The sequence below is a fragment of the Lepisma saccharinum genome, chromosome 5, assembly GCF_977018435.1.
Source record: "Lepisma saccharinum chromosome 5, izLepSacc3.1, whole genome shotgun sequence".
NCBI classification, from domain to species: domain Eukaryota; kingdom Metazoa; phylum Arthropoda; class Insecta; order Zygentoma; family Lepismatidae; genus Lepisma; species Lepisma saccharinum.
This window is the reverse complement of record NC_139233.1, coordinates 25,546,589-25,566,594: the sequence shown is the minus strand read 5'-3', so window position 1 is coordinate 25,566,594 and position 20,006 is coordinate 25,546,589. Positions and strand designations below refer to the sequence as shown.

The 20,006-nt window shown below is 40.6% G+C and overlaps 1 protein-coding gene across 2 annotated transcripts in view; it reads left to right on the top strand.

Moving 5' to 3' along the window:
- LOC145987726 (frequenin-2) overlaps nucleotides 1-20,006 on the top strand; it is a 534,394-nt gene that overhangs the window by 430,325 nt on the left and 84,063 nt on the right. For both annotated transcript variants that reach the window (XM_083122324.1, XM_083122323.1), the window contains exon 4: nucleotides 19,884-19,973. In XM_083122324.1, the coding sequence (XP_082978450.1) occupies nucleotides 19,884-19,973 (90 nt within the window). The remainder of the gene's footprint in view (nucleotides 1-19,883; nucleotides 19,974-20,006) is intronic.

The window sequence follows — 20,006 nt, the reverse complement described above, 5'->3', positions numbered from 1 at the left end:
TTCTACATCTTTGAAAATATCTCTTGGAAGTGTTAATTTGCTGGTACTGAAATCTTCCCTTACACTCCAAACTGCTTTAAATGATACAGATATTTATATCACACACAGAAAATGGAAAATATTCAATCACAGTGCGCACGGTACATTCCACCCCCGGCCGAAGCAATGAAACTCCCCTTCGTTCCCAAAACTTGGGTGCTGTTGACCTTTGATGCAGATGCATCATGACATCCAAGTCACAGATTCTGTCTAAATGGACGCCGCAACAGGGACAGTGAAGGAACAGATAAAGAAGCTCCAGCATGAAAGAACTTACAAAGTCTCATCTAAATACATACTTGCAGCTGCTTAGACTTCAGCTCATAAACAAGATGAGCGAATGTAATAGTAATAGCTGCTGTTCATGTTCTGTGGATTTATCCTTAAAGTTGTGGGCTGTCTAAATTTTCACTCTTCACTGCAAACAAACTATACAAAATAGTTTTACCTAATGTCAAGAGGGGGCTGATGACAGTGCCACGGCCCCTACCTGGTTATGGGCCTGCCGCCAATGTAGGGGGCCGGAGACAAGTAAGCCTTTAGGGGGCCCTCAGTAGGCACAGTAGAGGGTTTGCGTATGTAAAAAATAAACGTAGTTACTCAGCGGTGTAGAAACGAATACAATATATACAGGTATTCCCTGTGCATATAGCACCGTGCCATGAATGCACATTTAGGAAATGTGGCCCCACATATTTTCCATATCGGCCATCCTAGAGGTGACGTTGATTGATTGATTTAGTGTTTTAAGTCCACTTTGTGCACAGTAAGGCTAATCGGGACTGGACCTACAGTTTAAAGTGTGATCCGAACCACTATGTGCCTCCACCGGGTATCGAACCCGGGACCCCTTGATTACGAGGCGACGACGTTGGAGATGATGTGATCAGCACCATGCTTCAGCATTTCATTTTAGGCTGGTTGGGCCCTAGAGCAGTTTTATGCGGGGACAAAGCCGGAAAAATTCCCACCCATAGATCACCCACCCCGGGTTTCCCGCGTGGGAGTCAGGCTAGAATTTCACGAGAAATGCCGTGGTGAAGGTTTCTTCAACCTATTTCTAATCAGGAAGAAGTTATGACTGCATGAATGTAAATGTATCATTTTCCAGGTGTGAGAAAGCAGTGTCATGTATGCACCCCCTTCCCATTTAAAGATTTTGAGTTGAATTCATTATGGCGGCCACCAATATGGCGCACGTTCGCTTGGAACATACCAATGTGGTTCCCTCTAAGCCTAAACTGTTTCTATCATGACCAATTGTACCCAGCCTAACTCCTTTACTTTTTATAATTTAAACACACACATACATTATATATGTGTATTTTGCGGGGGGCAAGATTTGTAGATCCGGTACTGAATGTGTCGTTACTGAATGATCTGTTCGCAGAGAACTGTTTGCCTCAATGAACCGTTCATCTACATCATCAATTATGTCACGAATATTTCCAGGATACGTTTACAACCTATACTCTGTTCCAGGAATCTGTGGAGCAAGTGAACTAAAGAAGTAGTACAAGTAGTGACTCGAGAGTCGGCCAATGAACGCGTGCGAGGGAAATGGATTGCATGGAGGGGTCAACGCGACTGCAGTTAGCTGAACGGTTTGTTCCTCCCACTCGCTTTCTCCCCTTCTCTACCGTTATGCGCGGCATTGCTCTACAGACTCCTGGAACGGAATTTAAGAAGGGGTGACGGTGACGTAGGCAATGACCTACATTTTCGATAGCTATTGTTACGATAAAGAATGTGATTACGGGTGTCCAGGGAAGAGTAAATAGAAAGTAAATAACGAAGTGCCTAAATGTACAGGGTGTCGCCGTATAACACGGGAAAAACTAGAGGACATCAAGAAGAACGGCAATTCTTAGAACGTTTCCTACGTAAGGCCTCGTTTTTGACGCTACGAGCCATCAAGAAAATGACATTATCTATCCTGTATTATGCAGCCATGCGTCACAGAATCACTGTTGCCACTAGCATTTATTTTCCTGTTTACTGTCCAACATGTCGGTATTCTAATATGGTCTGTGATTGTTATTTATTGGGCAAGAACTGTAGTCTGTATCTATCATTTTGAGACTGGGGTTGAGATATCAAAACGAGACTAAAATTGAGACAGATATTGGTAATATGAGACGAGGGGGATCTCTGTGCACTTTCCCCGCAGCCGAAGATTCCGGGTTCAGGGGCGTACCTACCGAGGGAGCGAGGGCAGGTTCTTACCCACACAAGTAGTCCACGTGAAAAGATTTCAGAACCATTTTTATGACATCAAGAAGCACACGCACTTAGAGATATGGAGTGCGAGAAAGATATAGAAGGAGATAGAAGAAGCGTACCGAAATAGAGAAAGTGATAGAGGTAGGGAAAGATAGGGAAGGTTGATAAATAGGAGAAAAGGCGACACAGATAGAGAGAGTGAGGAAGAAATAGGAAAAAGTGGGAGATAAGAAATAGAGAGAGAGTATCTTAGCGATTCATGCCCAATTCACATATTCCCAATTCACAGACTGCCTGAATTCCTTCCAGATTCACCAATAACGACCCCCGGCAAAGTGTGCGAAACTCTTTCTGATTCACAGATTTCTCCCCTCCCCCGTCCACAATACGCGCCCACCTCCTCGGAGGAAGTATCTTACCACCCCCACACAAGCACCTTCACGGATTCATTCAATAAACACACACGAATTAACGTTGTTGTGCGAAGTTCTGGACGAAATAAGCTAATATAATAGAGTGTGTAGTAAGTTTTCGACGATGCCCAATCGACTAAGTCTGCCCATTTTGACTCGATTTTTTCTCGAATCAAATGCCGTAATCACGGCTTATCTATATTTTTGCTTTGTAGCCATTTAAAATTCCTGTATATGTAGAGGAGGAGGTCTAAATATGGGCGAAGGTTTAAATATGGGTTTTGGAGTTATCAGTGCTGTTGGGTGCTGCAGTCTGGCAGAGGCTATTGGAACTGGTTGTCTGTCAAACACAAATGTTGCGGCGCCAATTTGCAAGATAAAGTGGTGGTTAGTTTCGGCCTTGGACGCTGTTATAGAATTGCGACCACCGGAAACGTTTTACAGGTATGTTCTAACTCAGCGTTTTCTGAATTCTCATGTGCTTTGTATAGGTTTTGATTTTAGTGGTACAGAAAACAAATGTGGGCCTTTATAATGCCATGATTTGTTTGTGAAATATGTACCACAGAGAGAGCGAAAATAAATTGAAGAAGAAAAATAGCATGATGGTTAAAAATGGGCTATGACATGAAGTCTAATGTTGAGATCACATTTTCATCAAATATTTGGATTTTTTTTTTCAATTTCGATTTTTCCCATTCCGCGTGATTTTCAAAACAACAGATTATTCATAAATATTAATTTAATAATGTTTTAGCGATAAATGACTGTTGTTTTAAAATTTTAATTGCTTTTTGTGATATTGCCACTAGTAGCCCATATTTAGACCACAATTTTGAAATACATCATTTTACCATTTTTTGGAAATTGCTTCTTTTAAAAAACATGGAGATATTCTATACTTTAGCATGCTATTACATGTATATATTTCATAGATATGCATTTTAAAGGCAGGTGTTTGATATATTTTTTTTCCCTCCGAAAATGACAATATAAAAAGGGGGCCCATATTTAGACCTTTTCCTCTATAACCTAACCTAACCTAACCTCCCTTTCAGGAAGTGATGTGGAAAAGTTGAATGATTATTTCGTTGAGCAATGGTTAGAAAATAATCTTGTCAGGGACATGTGTAACTGCTACGGCCAGAATTGGGAAGAGGCTCTGCACGTGAAGAGAAGACTGCACGTGTCACACTCCACCGGGGGGTCATGATCGGTGAATTGGGAAGGAATTCAGGCAGTCTGTGAATTGAGAATCTGTGAACTGGGAAGTCACTATCACCACCCGAAGGAGCAGAGTCCGCCCGGAAGCATATCGTCCATCCTTGAGGACATCCGAACTACATTCATAAATATTCATGTGTAAGTGTCTCATTATTCATCCCCCCCCCCCCGGTAGCAGTAAATGCCAAATAACTAAGCAAAATTGGAGTACATTACAGTATTTACTAATATATTAACCATTTATTGTTAATTATGCAGAATTTTCGGGAGAATGGGAAAGACGACACCTCCTCTTTTTTCATCCACACCCAGAGAGATGTAAAGGTATTAATTAACAGAATGTAGTTTATAAAACGTAAAAGCAACCGTCTGAATGCATCAGATATTAAATATGCAGTAAAACGCATCCCTTTTATTAATATGATTTTTACTAATATTACGTGACTCTCAACATACATAATTTTCTTCCCCCAAACGAAACAATATTGAATATTAAAAATGGTGCTTATCTTTTGATAAATTCTCGTATTTTCCAATGCAGTTAACGATGTTATACATTGCACAGAATATTAAATATTAGACACTTTATATATTCTGTGGGAGAGAACGTTTTTCAGATCTTTAGCAACAAATTCATAAGCATAATATTAATAAGAATAAGATAGAAACGCATGGATAGTAAACCAGTCATATAAACTAACGATGCAGTGAAATGCATAAATGAGATAAAATGCATTCAAGTTTGACTCGAGTACAAGACAGTGGGGGCTCCTGGTTGCAGCGAATATATAGTATATATATATATATATATATATATATATATATATATATATATATATATATATTCATAATTTTATATGTATTTATAATCGGGCTGAGCCGATGTCGATGTATCGGTATCGGAAAGTATCGGTTGTATTTTGTTCACTGGTACCGGCCCTTTCGCAGGATCCGCAAAATGCCACGTGGTACTTTCGAGGTGGTATAATTAATAATTATCATGCAAAATTTGAAGTTTCCATGTGTTCGGCAACAATATTGTGCATAATTGTGTTTTTTTGTTATGTAAGAAGTACTTTAATGTTCAGATTCAACTGTTGAATATTTTGAAGGAAAACTCTGATAAATCGATGATTCTAATTGGGCTCACCCAATAACATTAATCAGTATTTTGAACAATTTTTAACTGTTAAAATTTTCAAGCATTGGTATCGGTTGGAACATGACTTAACAACAGTACACTAAATATCGCAATTATAACAATAGACATTTAGTTCCAGCCCCCAACGCTACAACATTAGGAAAGATAACTAGCACTCCACTTGTATAAGATAAGTTATTATTTTAAACTGAATTTGAATTGGTGGTAAGGTTAGTAAATTAGGTTAAAATTCTTCCCAAAAGAAAATGTTTATCTTTGCCTAACGTGGACATTTTGTCTGTTACTCTACGACACGGGACAGTAAGACCACTGCTTACTTTTCGCACGCTGCTGCTCTCTAACGGCGTAAAAAATAATTAACATACCATTGTTTCCTGCCGGTCCGTCGTGAAGTCTTCTTCCCTCCCTGTCTGCGCCTGGTGGGTGACCTTGGTTTGTTGCACAGTCTCTGCAACGAGGAGTCGGCTTAGTTGATTGATTGATTTGCTATTTTAAGTCCACTTTATGCACAGTAAGGCTAATCGGGACTGGACCTACAGTTTAAAGTGGGATCCGAACCACTATGTGCCTCCACCGGGTATCGAACCCGGGACCCCTTGATTACAAGGCGAGTGGAGTCTGCTTAGGTTCTACAGGATAGGAACAACGGCGTTGAACCTCGCTCCCAATATTCCTCGCTGTAGACATCAGGCCATGAAGCCGTCGCTTCAGCGCTGCAACGTCGACCTATACGTCTACTCATATACTGTGAAATCTCGCAGGTTGCTTCCGTCCTTTTAACGGATCATAATGGAATTAGCTTTTTTGAAGCAATCAAGGGTAAAATTTAGGGATGTGACGAAGCTGAAAATTTACCGATGCCGATGTACTCACCGATAATTTTTGGAACCGATACCGATGCCGATATTTAACTGATTCCGATACATAAGATTATTAAACAGAAAAGGGATGTTATTTTCTGCATGACAAAAATAAATTTGCTATGTACATTTCTATTGCATATCATATGTATGTACATATATATTCTCAAGAGATGCGAATGTACATTTGCATCTACAAAATGTTATGTGAACCTTTAAGAAGAACATGGATTCTCAAGAGATTAAACATTAGTACACAAGCAGTTCTTTGAAATGCAAAATGAATTCCTGTTCTGCCAGATTCAACTTCAGAAACACGAGATTTGGAAGCACTTCAGGAAGTAACCTACTTCTTCTCTTATCTCAAATCTGTTCAGCAACACTGAATACTGATGCAGCAGGTATGCCCAAGTATTTTCTCAGGACTTGCTTCAGGTTTGAATATTCATTTTTGAATTTCCAATACAACAGCAGATCCTGGTTCAGCAATGTACTGTGTTATTTTTGATTTATAGTTAGGTCGATCCTCTGAATGAGTTTGCAATAATTGTATTACAAAAACTCTACAATAATGACGAATCATAACCAAATTTTTAATAAATCTTACAAAACTAGAATATAAAACTTATTACTCCCTCTGTCCCATAATTATTGTGCGGTACACCTTTGTTTGTTGTCTCATAATAATTGCCCGATATTCAAACTGTGACACTGGTGTATACAGAAGATGAACATAAAACAAGGGAATGAGTCTTATAACTTTACTACTCAAGGATCAGTACAAATTGGGCTTTCCATCTGCCTCTTCGTTTGTCATTTCTGTACTACCATTTTGGCATACCGGACTATAATTATGGGACAGAGGGAGTAGAAGGTAAAAACTCTAGTATAATCTGTACCGGTTTAAATATCGGATTTTTGCCGATACCGATGCCGATGTGTCAATTTCGGCCGATTTTCATACATCTGTAATCGGCTTCGGCACATCCCTAGTAAAATTATTTGTTTACGTTCAATGTATTTAATAGGAAAGCAATGAAAAAAAATACTAACAAAGAGCATGAAATCTCATGGTAAAATATGCGGTCGTTCTGCAACACTGCAAAACAATATCAGTAACCGCCCCTGGTACAAGATAACACCCCATTGTGCCCCTTGATTCAACTCAATCCATCATTTGGTCTTGATAGATTGCAAATGCATCGCATCTGAAATTTCGATCAACGACGAACCAAGAAAGTAACAGTGATGCTACAGCGCCTTGAATAACGTAGTGTGGAAAACGACCCAAGAAACTGGTTCCCGAGACGATGACAACATAGATGGCAGTGCGATCCGTACAGGTGCTAATTTTCTTATGAAAGTAATGCGGCTTCGTTACTTTTTGGAATATATTTTGTATATTTGTTTGTCTTGAAAGACGGTAAGTGAATTGATTGAAACAGTTATATTTGTGGAGTGATTTGCAGTCACGAAATGGCATTAATTTACACAGAAAAGTAACATAAATATGTTTTATGTGCAACGCAACGCGAGCAGCAACATAGCAATGTGAGGCTGGACGTCAAACGTTGGGTTGTGTACACAAGTTTATTTTTGTATGCTAATAAAATCGAAATAGTGGCATGAAGGAGAAAAAATGTTTCGTGGCGTACAAATACATGCCTTCCCCAAAATTCTGTGGATACCGTGAGGTTTTCTTTAAGCGAGGGAATGGACAAACTTTCATTAAATGTCAAACTGTTCTTTGTTTTTTTGCACTTGATCGACACATTTCTCTGCATTTTCTCTTTCTAGGAACAGTTTTTGTGAAATAATTTGGCAGATTTGGGAACTTCGTAGGCACTGCATCCTTTGTTAATAATATCATCTCCCTTGGCAACCTTACCTCCTTACCATTTATTACATGAACAAAATCTCTGATAATGTATTGTTCATCGAAATGCAATTCACAAACACCAGCTGTATCATAGAGTTCCTTGTCAGCTCTGGGAATTGCTCGATTCTACTCGGCTAATTTATCTTTTTGTTTGGGAACACTAAATATGCAAATACCCTTTTCTTTACTTGAACGATATCCACACTGTTGTATCATTTGATGTATTTGAAGTGCATAAATTAAATTTGATGCATTTTCTTCCCCGTGTGCACGATACCGTCTAGTCCAGTCCAGACTATGTAAGGCCCAGTCCTGGTAAGACACGAGGAGAACTCAGATGACATTATTTTAAAAAAAATATCTTCATATGTCGTGTGCGATCAGAAACATCTGTTCAGCAGGCAGAAGAATCTCTCTTGAAGACATCTGAGTTGACGCTCTCCTATTCTCCTTCGGAATCTTGGATCTGTAGGGCAGACGGGCCTTTGTGTGTCTAAAGCAAGTTTCCTATTGATTTCTATTTGACTCATCCGTGTTGCTTTTTCCAGTCACGAAACGTGGATGCATGCACCATCTTCTTGCGAGGCATGTTGACTGTTGCCAACCCGTGACCGAGGACCCAGCCTTTCCAATATCTCAAAGGCGAAATAAGGGGGGTGGGAGGGGATAACGAATAGGGGAACAGCTTCCTGTGACGTCAGCAAATGAAGGTTTCTGTCGGAGAAGGTTGGTGGTGTGGTTAAGGTGTGGGAGTGAAAGACAACGATAGAAGATACTGACGATTCATCATCAGTACAGCCGGCTAGCACATCGCGCTACGACGCTAGAGGTCCCTGGTACGAATCCCGGCCTGGGCATGGATGTTCGTGAGTGTCCAGTCATCAATTTCATCACATCATCACTCATCCCCATCTTCGCAAATTAGCCAAAAGTGGCAGAAAAGCGAAGTAAAATGAACCAAATCAATAAACAAATCATCATCAGTACAGCGTGTCCGTGTTGATACGTAAGTCTCATGGCTAAAAAAAATTGTTGGAAATAAGAACTGAAAAACAATAAATTGTTGATTATTGTTATTAGAATAGAGTTTATTTTATGTTATAAATGTATTAATTCTGAATATGTTCATGGTCTTTCCCGATGACGTAGTAGTAACCAAGAGGTGCCAGATTCAATCCCGGGAGGAGGCACATTGCTCAATAGTTCGGATCCCACTTGACACTGTAGGCCCGGTCCTGAGTCCTGAATAGCCTCTATGAGCATAAACTGGGCTTAAACTTTGGACTGTGTTAATTTCATTAATTCATTGCTCTTTGACAGGTTTCTAACTGGATCGTCCATGCTTTCCGATCATGTCAGCGTAGAATTCATCTGATTTAATACTATCTACAGTACCGTGTGAATAATTTGAAACAACGTAAGAGTTTGACAAGTGTATACGTGTGCACAGCGGTAATTTTGCTTAAGGAATACGTTTTAATTAGTGTCTTGTGATATTTCTGTGGCCACAGAAGTATATCTAGTACAGTGTTCGGAGAGTTACTTCTTAAAAGTAACTCAGTTGCAGTTAACTGGTTTTAAAAGTAACAGTGTTACAGTTGGATATTTTATTTTACAAAGTAGGTTAGGGCCCACCCCAATCCTTTTACCTTCTATAGTGGAACCACGAGCAAAACAACCTGCGCAGACCCGCCATTCCTGTGCACCGTACCCCCGCGAGTAGGGGAGGGAGAGAGTGGACCATGCTTCCTTATGGCCCGAGGTGGAGGGAAGAAGAAAAACCTGCGCGGGGACTTTTCGTCCCAAGGTTTTTTCCCTTGTGGTCGATCTATAGTATACGTAAAATGAAATATGTAACATAAAATGTCTAATGTTATGAGGTAGGAGGAAAACAGCCCAAACTGCAAAAATGCCTTTATGGCTTTTTCGATATTTCTCCCATGTTTGCGTTGTTAATCACCTACAGCCAGCTTACGATTTCTGCCACTTGGCGGCGCCAGTTTATGTTTCGGCCATCAATGGGATTGACTATTGAATCCTCTACCCACGCTCTGCTGGTCCTAAGTACGCAAAAATTCCCACAATCGGATCTCTGTGAACACTAAGCTGGCTGTAAAGCACCATAAATTCGCTGCTCGAATCAAATAATGGCCGAATTACCTTGTAATAACATGAGAAGCAGGCGTGGGTTGCGCCACTCTTTTTTTTTTATCCGCTCGCGATGCCCTCTGCCAGGCGTGCCTTCACAATTTTACTTCGCCCGCTCCAGTTAATTCTACTTCGCGCTCTGCATGATATCCTCCAGCGAGCCTATCAGTGACGTCAGAGCCAGTCAACGCTCCGAACTCGAAAGGGAAGTGAGTTTTGTTCGATCAAAGAAACTTGTCCTATCATGAACTGCGGTAGCAAAAGTAATATGGATTTCTATGGATAGGAAACTTGGGACTCTTCGTCGTATAAAAGTTTGTTGTTGGGACGTTCAGAAGATGGCAGACCAATCGATTAATGGAAGCATAACGACAACTTAATACTAATATTGTGTAATGTTAAATGTAAATAGGAAGATTTGTTGTATGTTGCATTAAACATTTATTGTGGATCTTTTTACAATAAATAAAGAGAAAATACAAATTTGCTTGATGAAGCAGGCTAAACTGGTCATACTAGCGGGTTTCCATAACCCTGTGCAACAGTAGTTTGGTTTAAAACTATTCGGTAGGTGACTCTAGTTCAACGTATCTTACACATAGATTATAAACATATTAGATAGACAGTGCCGGCGATTGGGTTACAAAATTAGGGCGGAAAGGTGCAAAAAGTGGGGGGCAAGGACAGTTTTCTTTCCCTTCGTACATGAGCTTTAGCATAGTACAGGAGAAAAGTGGCAAAAAGTGTTGGGGCAACTGCCCCCACCCCCCTCCCTAATAGCCGCCACTGTAGGTAGGTTATGTCAGATCCAAGTGTATTCTTGAGTTAAGGTCACGAAAACACAGGTACATAGCGACAAATTGAATGAAGATGTTAATCAAACCCAACATGAAAGTTGTGATGGAGTTTTCGGGTACAAGTGGTCAGTGGAAGTAATAGTCTGTTACAAATGTACAAAAAATCAGAAATATACTTGATCTTTATGATTTTTAAGTCTACAGATCAAATTGGACATACAAACAATTGTCGCATGCGATCTTTAATACGATAAACCTAAAGAAGTAGAAAGATATGGTGAAATAAACACAATAATATAAGGACGTTTCCAGATAATAATTCTGAGAGGATATTTGGCTAGGCCTTATATGTAAAAAAAAAGTGCGTGTGGTGTGCGTGGGGCAACATAAAAATGCACGAAGGTACTTGAATAGATACCTTTATAAATATATTTCTTGTTTGCCTAACTAATCTGCCCTCAATCTCCAACATAATTGATAACAGGAAGTAATATTATCGTCACCACTGATTATATGTTGACATTGAACCTGACAGGAAATGTCGGTTATCTACCTGTACATGCATTTCATTCATTTCATATCTTCCTCTTAATTCTTCATGTTGAACTGATCTCATCTGTAGATAGATAATACGGTAAAAAAGATAAAGCTCTCCCCTGTGCATTATAACTGCACAATGAATGCACGTGAGGGTGCGTAGCTACGTTGTACACATGCTAAATGTTCCTCATAATAGAGGTGACGTAAATCAATTTTGAATCCAGTGTAGATTACAGTCTCCTTTTCAGAGACTGGGTATTTTCAAGAAGGAAAGAATTGACTTTCTTAGCACACGTAAAAGATGTGCGTCTTATATTTCTTACTCAATAAGTTAGTATGATTTTCGTAACAATGCATATTTATTGATTGATTGATTTGTTTTTCTTTTACTTCGCTTTTCTGCCACTTTTGGCTAATCGCGAAGATGGGGATGAGTGATGATACAATGAAATTGATCAAGGGACACTCAGAAACGCCCATGCCTAGGTTCGCGATTCGAACCTAGGACCCCTGGCGTTTGAGTAGTGCATATTTTTTTTGCGCGGTGACATTCATTGTGTAAGCTACACTATGTTCAGAAACATAAATAATTTGTTCATTCTTGTGATATAAATGCTATAATTCAAGGCAGTTTGTCGTAGATTGTATATTGCCAATATCATTGCTGTTCGGATGCTTGCTCAACAGTAACTTGACTGAATATTTGGTGATTGTTGTCGTGAACTTTTGTTTCCCTGGCTTTCACTGTTGTTGGTTGGTTCATTAACGTTCTTCTTGCAGCGTGGATTCTGCGACCCCTGTTTCTGTCGCTTAGAGTCCGTCGTGTGTTGAGTCTGTGGACTTTAAGGTACCGAAGGGGACTTGTGTTGAGTCTATGGTCCTTACAAGGGTTAAAAGAGTCTTCTTTTGAGTCGGTGGTTCTTATGAGGGCCGAAGGAGTCTTATGTTGGTCTTTACAAGGCCCAAAGAAGTCTTGTGTTAGTCTTTACAAGGCCTGAAGGAGTCTTGTGTTGCGCCTTACAAGGACTGAAGGAGTCTTGTGTTGAGTCTGTGGTTCTTACTAGGGACAAAGGAGTCTTGCGTTGAATCTGTCGTCCTTTCAAGTGCCGAAGGAGTTTTGTGTTGTGTCAGTGCTCCTTACATGGACCGAATAGCTCCTTGCAAGAAAGGTGTTACCAGAGACATGAAGTACTCGTGATGGACCATCCGAGAGTCTGTGTATTAATGCTGAGATTGGAATGCGTTTCTATGCTGGTCGAGAATTTTTCGACTTCTTTGGCGGTGATTTCGTCCAGAGTTTCAAGCTGTAGGTCTTCCAGAACCTATTTGTTGTGCCTGAGCTACCTTCTTATTTTGGTGACTTGTAGTTTGTGCATGTTGAATTTTGGTGCAAAAACAAGTTAAAGTACAAAAGAATGACCTAATTGTACAAGTAAAATAATTTATTTCATTATGGTTTAGTGATAACAATTCACTGTAGTGCACGTAAACTTGGCTAAATAAATTTAATTGTTTACTCAACTCCCCAAATGAAAAATCGGTTTATAACAAGATACCGAATGACTACCTAACCTTGTAACAACCACACACACTTGTGCTGCTATCTTTCGGCGCAGGAGCGAAACTTCGAATTTGCCCAGGGAGCAATTTCATGATGAGCGATCTAACGTGAGCTTGCAAACTGTGTTAAAGTCATGAAACTTTCAACTCGTCCATCAACTTGCGAACCGAGTTTGAGGAGGGGGGAAAGAAACATGAAACTTCCTGCTTACCTGATAGGAACTACATACGTGCCGAAGTAACGCCATTTACGGGTCAGATGAACTCGATGCTTTTCTCGCTATCAAAATTCAGACGCAAATTTAACATGAAAGGGGTAGCAACGAATCCCTCCGTTGCGAAATATTTTTTTAAATTTTGCAAGTTACGAAGACCTCTCTCCCACTTGCCGCGGGAGATATTGGCGTTCATCTTTAAGATTAAAATCCACCATCTACGTCACTTCACCACTCGGGAAGCTCATAACAATGAAAAATAGCTCTCCTCGTGGTATTTTTTCTGTTCAGCCAACGAAATGGAATATTCTGTTTTGGCGCGGATGAAAATGGAGGTACGAGCTTGACAGTTGAAGGCAATAAAAGAAGAAAAAGAGGAAGAAGAATCTTTACGACCGAGATAAGCTTGGAAACGAAGAGATGCAAGAAGGAATAAGACTTTAATTATCCGATTTCGAATGACGTGATGTTCTCGCGAAGATAATATTTCCAGGATAATGAAGATTTACTGCTGGGAGAGTTGAAGTAGTATTTCCAAATTACCATGTAAATTATAGCAGATGTTGAAAAGGTGGGAAGGGAAGTTTGTGTCGAGTTCTTGCTTCGTGAGGAAGACTACAACTTAAGCCTGTTTTGCTCACCTTTTTCAAATCTTGCTGTTGTTGTTCTAGTATTCACCTTTTGTTCGTAACGTACGAATCTGACTCACCAGGTTCCCTGCTAAGGTGAGGGAATTGTCAGCGCGGAGTATAAAAGACAGAAACTAGAATGAAAATAAGTTATAGGCATGTTAACCTTTTCTTTCTAAAAATAATTATCCAAGGCGATGTAAACGCCATCTGTGACAATATGCAAAAATGAATAATCACAATCACTACTGCCCTCTATCGTCACAAATTTTGAGACTCTCGGAAACCCACTAACTGTAGATCGATGAAGTTGTGCGGGTGTGTTCATATGCTAAATTTCAGATTGGTGCAGAATGAATTTGCACGATTAATTTATATCAGAGCAACTCAGAAACCGTTAAATTCATAAACGTAAAATTCGGTGAAAATGTAAATAAAACACAACAGGTTTTCTCAACGGTTCTCTCTCCGACATAGGAGTTCAAAGTAGGTTCATGTATCATAGATTTTCCCGTTTACCGTTTGCACACTTGTTTGAACGAATGCTTTTCTGATTTTGAAAGTGCCATTGTACATGTTTTAGTCATCATCTCGTATACGAGGCGCATCCAGAAAGTAAGTTCCGAAAGTGCCCCAAGATGGCACGAGTGGTCAGAGCGGGACGCGCTTGCGCAGGGGTGCAGGCCATAACCTGCCGCGAGCGCAGTTGTGTGAAGTCAATGGTGATAGAACTGTGGTACGGGAAACATGGCTGCGCGCATACAGTCTCCCGCCGAGTGCGAGGTACGCGCGGTAATCAGGTTTTTCCACGCTAAGAAACTGTGGGCGGCAGAGATCCACCGGCAGTTGTGTGAAGTGTATAGACAGAATGTCATGAGTGCAGGAATTGTCAGAAGATGGTGCAGAAAATTTACAGCAGGCCGCACCAATGTGCACGACGAGCACCGTAGTGGCCGACCGTCCATAGTGACACCTGAATTGGTGGAAAGTGTGCAGCTAGCAATGCTGTAGAACCGGCGGTTCACAATGTCCGAACTCTCATGTCAGTTTCCGCAGATCTTACGTTCCCTGCTGTATGAGATCGTCACCCAGCGATTGTAGTTTCGCAAGTTGTATGCACGATGGACCCAGTCCTTGGCGGTAGAATTATTTGGCACGGGCATACAAAAGCTGGTGCAGCGTTACGACAACAAGGATGGTGCATATGTTGAAAAGTAGGTTATGTATCACTAACTTTACAGTAATAAAATCAAGTGTGCAATGTCATGAAAAAATCTATGATACATGAACAGACTTTAGGTTCTACAGTTAGTGGGTTTCCGAGAGTCTCAAAATTTGTGACGAAAGAGGGCAGTAGTGATTGTGATTATTTATTTTTGCATATTGTCACAGATGGCGCTTACATCGCCTTGGATAATTATTGTTAGAAGGAAAAGGTTAACATGCCTATAACTTTTTTTCATTCTAGTTTCCGTCTTTTATACTCCGCGCTGACAATTCCCTCACCTTCACAGGGAACCTGGTGAGTCAGAGTCGTACGTTACGAACAAAAGGTGAATACTAGAACAACAGCAGCAAGATTTGAAAGATGTGAGCAAAACAGGCTACTGTCAGTTGTAGTAGTTTTAGTCTTCCTCACGGAGAAAGCTATCTTGGTTAATATTTTTTGTGGTTTCCGAGATGCATGTATTCTTATTAATTGCAAGTTAACTTCCTCAATTCTTGCTATAAAATTTTGTTACGTTGCTTGTGCACTGGGAGCTCCAGCCCCTTAGTCCCCCTTTTCGGCACGCTCTGCATTCCAGCCCAGTGTGGGGCCTCCCCGATCCCGCAGTGGTAGCGTCGTTGCCTTGTAATCAAGGGGTCCCGGGTTCGATACCTGGTGGAAGCACATACTGGTTCAGATCCCACTATACACTGTAGGTCCAGTCCCGATTAGCTTTACTGTGCATAAAGTGGACTTAAAACACCAACTCGAACAATCAATCAAATCCAGCCCAGTGTGGTTATATTAGGCAGGTCAGGTTTGCATTCGTAACTTAGAGAAGCATAACTCTTATCCCACTATATGCTATATTTGTCAATGTGGCCAGGCTATTTGTGATTTCTTCACTTTGAAAACAGGAAAAATCCATATGGAGTCAAAGAACCCTGTAGCTAATCCGACGTGAATCTAAGGCTCTTTCACTTCACAGGGAGCGTATGCTTTGCCCCCTCCCACCTTTTGCAGTTTTAATTACGTTAGGGGGAACCTTCTGCAGGAAGTTTTACACTAATTAAGGTAAGTAAATTGCTACTGTCTCGAAATGTGTTGCCAGGAAGCGGGCAGGCTGAATTCAATTAGAGAACTTCGGGAGGAAATTTCGCGGGATGCTGAAGCAAAAGGCAGTTTGTCCTATTCGTCAACACCAACATCTGCCCCTGTAGGCCATGCCCTTAGCATGCTCTCGCTGACACCTCTCGTTTCCTCTTGTTGAATAGACAAGCCACTAAATCAATGCATGCACTGACAACACCTAATGATGGTAGTATTCATGTTGAGGCATAGATGGCAGCATTGTTCGCTATTATTTAATAAAAACAGAAAACGTGTTTTTGGTTTAGTTTTACAAACATGCTATCGATACATTTGTTAGTTACTTAAGTTCAATATAAATATTTACTTTTGTATTGCTACTGTTTTTAATAATTAAATTATTGTGTAGAAATGCGTGAAAACTTTGTTCCTTTTCTGACACTTTTGTTTTATCATCTGGTAAAACGTAAGAAGATGGTAAGTTTGATATTTATATCAATTTTATTTCTTTATTCTCTTCTAAAATTGTTGTTTTCGTGTGATACATGTGAATGTAGGCCCGACCATTTCATGTTCTGTGACTATCTACTTCAATGTATTCGGAAAGTAAGTACCGAAATGGTGTAAAAATAAAGTAAAATAGTTTCGTGCCTCTTTTTATTTGCATTGCATTCTACAGACCTTAAACTACTTTTCTACGTAGTTTCCACCATTGTTCAAGCATTTGTCGTAGCGTGGCACTAGTTTTTGTATCCCATCATCATAGAATGTTCCCGCCTGTGACGAAAGCCATCCATGCACTGCTGTTTCGTCGTCGTCATTCTCGTCGAAACGCTGACCAGCAAGAAACTTCTTCTTCAGATGAAGAAAGAGATGGTAGTCACTTGTGCCAAGTCAGGGCTGTTTGCGGATGAACAAATTATTCCCAGCCGAATGACGTGATGAAATTTTCAGTTTGTTGGGCCGTATGAGGACGAGCATTATCGTGAAGCAACACAATGCATTCGCTAAGCATTCCGCGTCTTTTGTTTTGAATTACACGACGCAGCCGGATTAATGTGTCACAGCAGGCATCTTTGTTGGGGTATGTCCTCTAGGCAAGAATTCAACCATTCTTGTCTTCAGGAAACAAATCACAGACAGGACTTCACAGTCGGCCGGCCGATTGATTGTCTTGAACATTTCAAACCTTCAGAAAACTATGAAGAAAAAGCATGACCTGCTACCACGCGTGCCTGTGGCTAACTAACGGATGAAGGATGTCAGCGAGAACTCACACGGTCGCGACTGCATCGCTACAGCGGCAATATTTGCAAACGGTACTTACTTTACGAATACGCCTCGTATCGATGTATACCCCCAAACATATCCACCAGTAAGGGCAGAGATACTGAAATCGGTCGTCTTTTGTTGAGCCAAATTGACTGCCTTACAATTTCTGCTAGCAGCCGTTTGCTGTGAAATTACTTAAAAGACGTAACAGGCTTCGGTCTCAAAAGACCTATAACAGCGGTGATGGGACTCGATGCACACTGACAACACGTCATCCAGTGTAAAGTCCTTGGGTAGGTTTAGGACCTCAAATAGCTGTATGGCCACGACTTTGCAGATTCTAAGATAAGATAATCAGAACTGTATCTACAGTTTTTTTTAAGTGCGATCTTAACAACTAAAATAGGTGCGTTATCGAGACGAGACGAGTGTCTCCGTCTCGAGTTGAAAAATGTCTGTCACGGTGTCGTCTCGAGTTGTAAACAGCGAGTGACCGTACAACCTTTAACAGTTACTAACAAGGGAGGTTATCTAAGTGTCCCGCTCCGATTTCCATGAAACTTAGCAGGTGTATAGAGGGGCCTAAAGGAAGAAATACGTGTTTTTTTTTTTTGTTTCGGCTAAAAAACTGTTTTAGGGGGCAACCCCTCCCCCTCAAATGTCAAGATGAGCAGAAATTGAAGTGGGGATCTGACCCCGAAACCACGTAAATATGGCATAGGAAGAAACAGGGGGCATAGGGCCCCCCATACACCTGCCAAATTTCCTTTTAAACGGAGGGGGACACAGGGGTCAGATCCACACGTCAATTAGTCCTCATCTTGACATTTGAGGCGGGTTTTGCCCTCTAAAACAGTTTTTTAGGCGAAACAAAAAACACGTATTTCTTCCTTTGGGCCCCTCTATACACCTGTCAAGTTTCATGGAAATCGGAGGGGGACACAGGGGTCAAATACCCACTTCAATTTGTCCTCATTTTGACATTTGAGGGGGGTTTGCCCCATAAAACAGTTCTTCTTTTGCCGAAACAAAAACAAAAAAATTTCTTCCTTTGAGCCACTTTATACACCTGCCAAGTTTCATGGAAATCGGAGGGGGACACTTAGATAACCTCCCTTGTAAGTCAAATATTCATCAATGAAGATTTTCTGTTTCACACCTCATTTCGAAGATGATGTGTGCTCTCCATCGTTGTTTAATTGAATCTTAACACCATTCATCCTCATCTTGGCGATTAGCCAAAAGTGGCAGAAATGCGAAGTAAAATCAATCAATCCATCAAAATTGATTCATGCGACGACGTGTGTCACAATTCAATGAATGCTAAACAGCAGCTTGTCGAACAGTCTTCAGTAGGTTGATATGTCTCGTGGATGTTGTGGACGTCCGGAACGGGGGACAAGGTGGGAGGTATGCCCCCCCCCTGAAAATGATGTCAACCTAAACTTATACACACATATACTGTAATTTCCTGTTAGCCATACTACTTTATGTTAATTATATTATATTATAAGTGCTTTGAAGGAAAATGGTAACTTCAACCCCTCACCCCACCCTGGAAAAAATATTGCGGTCGTACGTTGTATCTATATAAATTAAACAGCCCCATCTCCTTCACAAACACATCTCTCATTGAAAAAATGTCGAGTGAAATCAGTGTATCTCTGAATACCCTTTCTAAACTGTCTGTACACTTCTTGCACATTCTCGCACTTTTAGTATCGTTTAGGAAGAAGTTCTTCCCTCCAAGATGTAGACTCAAATCGCCACTAGTACAAACAGTTACATCTCAAAAGATCGAAAAATTAGTGAGTTATGGGCTCTGAAAGCATGTATACATTTCTTGGGACTTGGTTTGGATGCATTAGGTAAGGCTTGATCAACCCACTGTGTTTCTGAAAGAGCACTCTCGTGCGCTCATGTAGACTGCAGAGCGAGCAGCGGTACTGTAGCGTTATAAAAGTTGCGAAAGGATGGAATGGGCTATGGAGGTCGCAGGCTTCATCGGTCTCGTTCGTTTAAACCAGGGTTCTTAACGGTCCAAGAATTTTAAATAAATTCAATTCCGGTCCAGAAGAGAAAATCAGCAAGCGTAAATTGGTTCTGGACCGTAAATAACCTTTTTATATGTAAAGTGCTTAAATTCGGTCCAGGAACCTTTTTTTCTGGATCAATTTAAATACGGTCCAGGAACCTTTTTTCAATGAAACAATACGTAACTTGGACCGAATTTAAATTGTGCGAGAGAAAAGAGATTCCGGTCCTGTTGTGCAACCCAATAGAAACCTCCCGCCATTGTTATCATGGTAGAAGCAACAGGAGGTAGTTCGGCGCAGAAGAGGGATCCTTTCCCCGCAGTATTTTTACCTCTCAATGCAGGTATCTCTTCAACTCTTGCTCTGCTCTTTACTGGCGTTGAGGAACAGTGTGCAGGCGTGAAGCTCCCACCGAACGGAACACTCTCTGGCCCCCATAAGTAAATGCGAATTTCTCAAGCCTACATTAGGTTCAATGTATTGTGTGACAATCAGTAAAAAAAGTTCTTAAACAATCGTGCTGTATCTGTAGAATAGTTTGTCATTGTTGTGAGGCTATCATTCATGCGAAATTTTTATCTCTATTCCAGGGTTTCATCAAGATCTACAAGCAGTTTTTCCCTCAAGGAGACCCGACCAAGTTTGCGTCATTAGTGTTTAGAGTGTTCGACGAAAACAACGTGAGTATTGGTTTTCAATCTTTGCAATTTTGT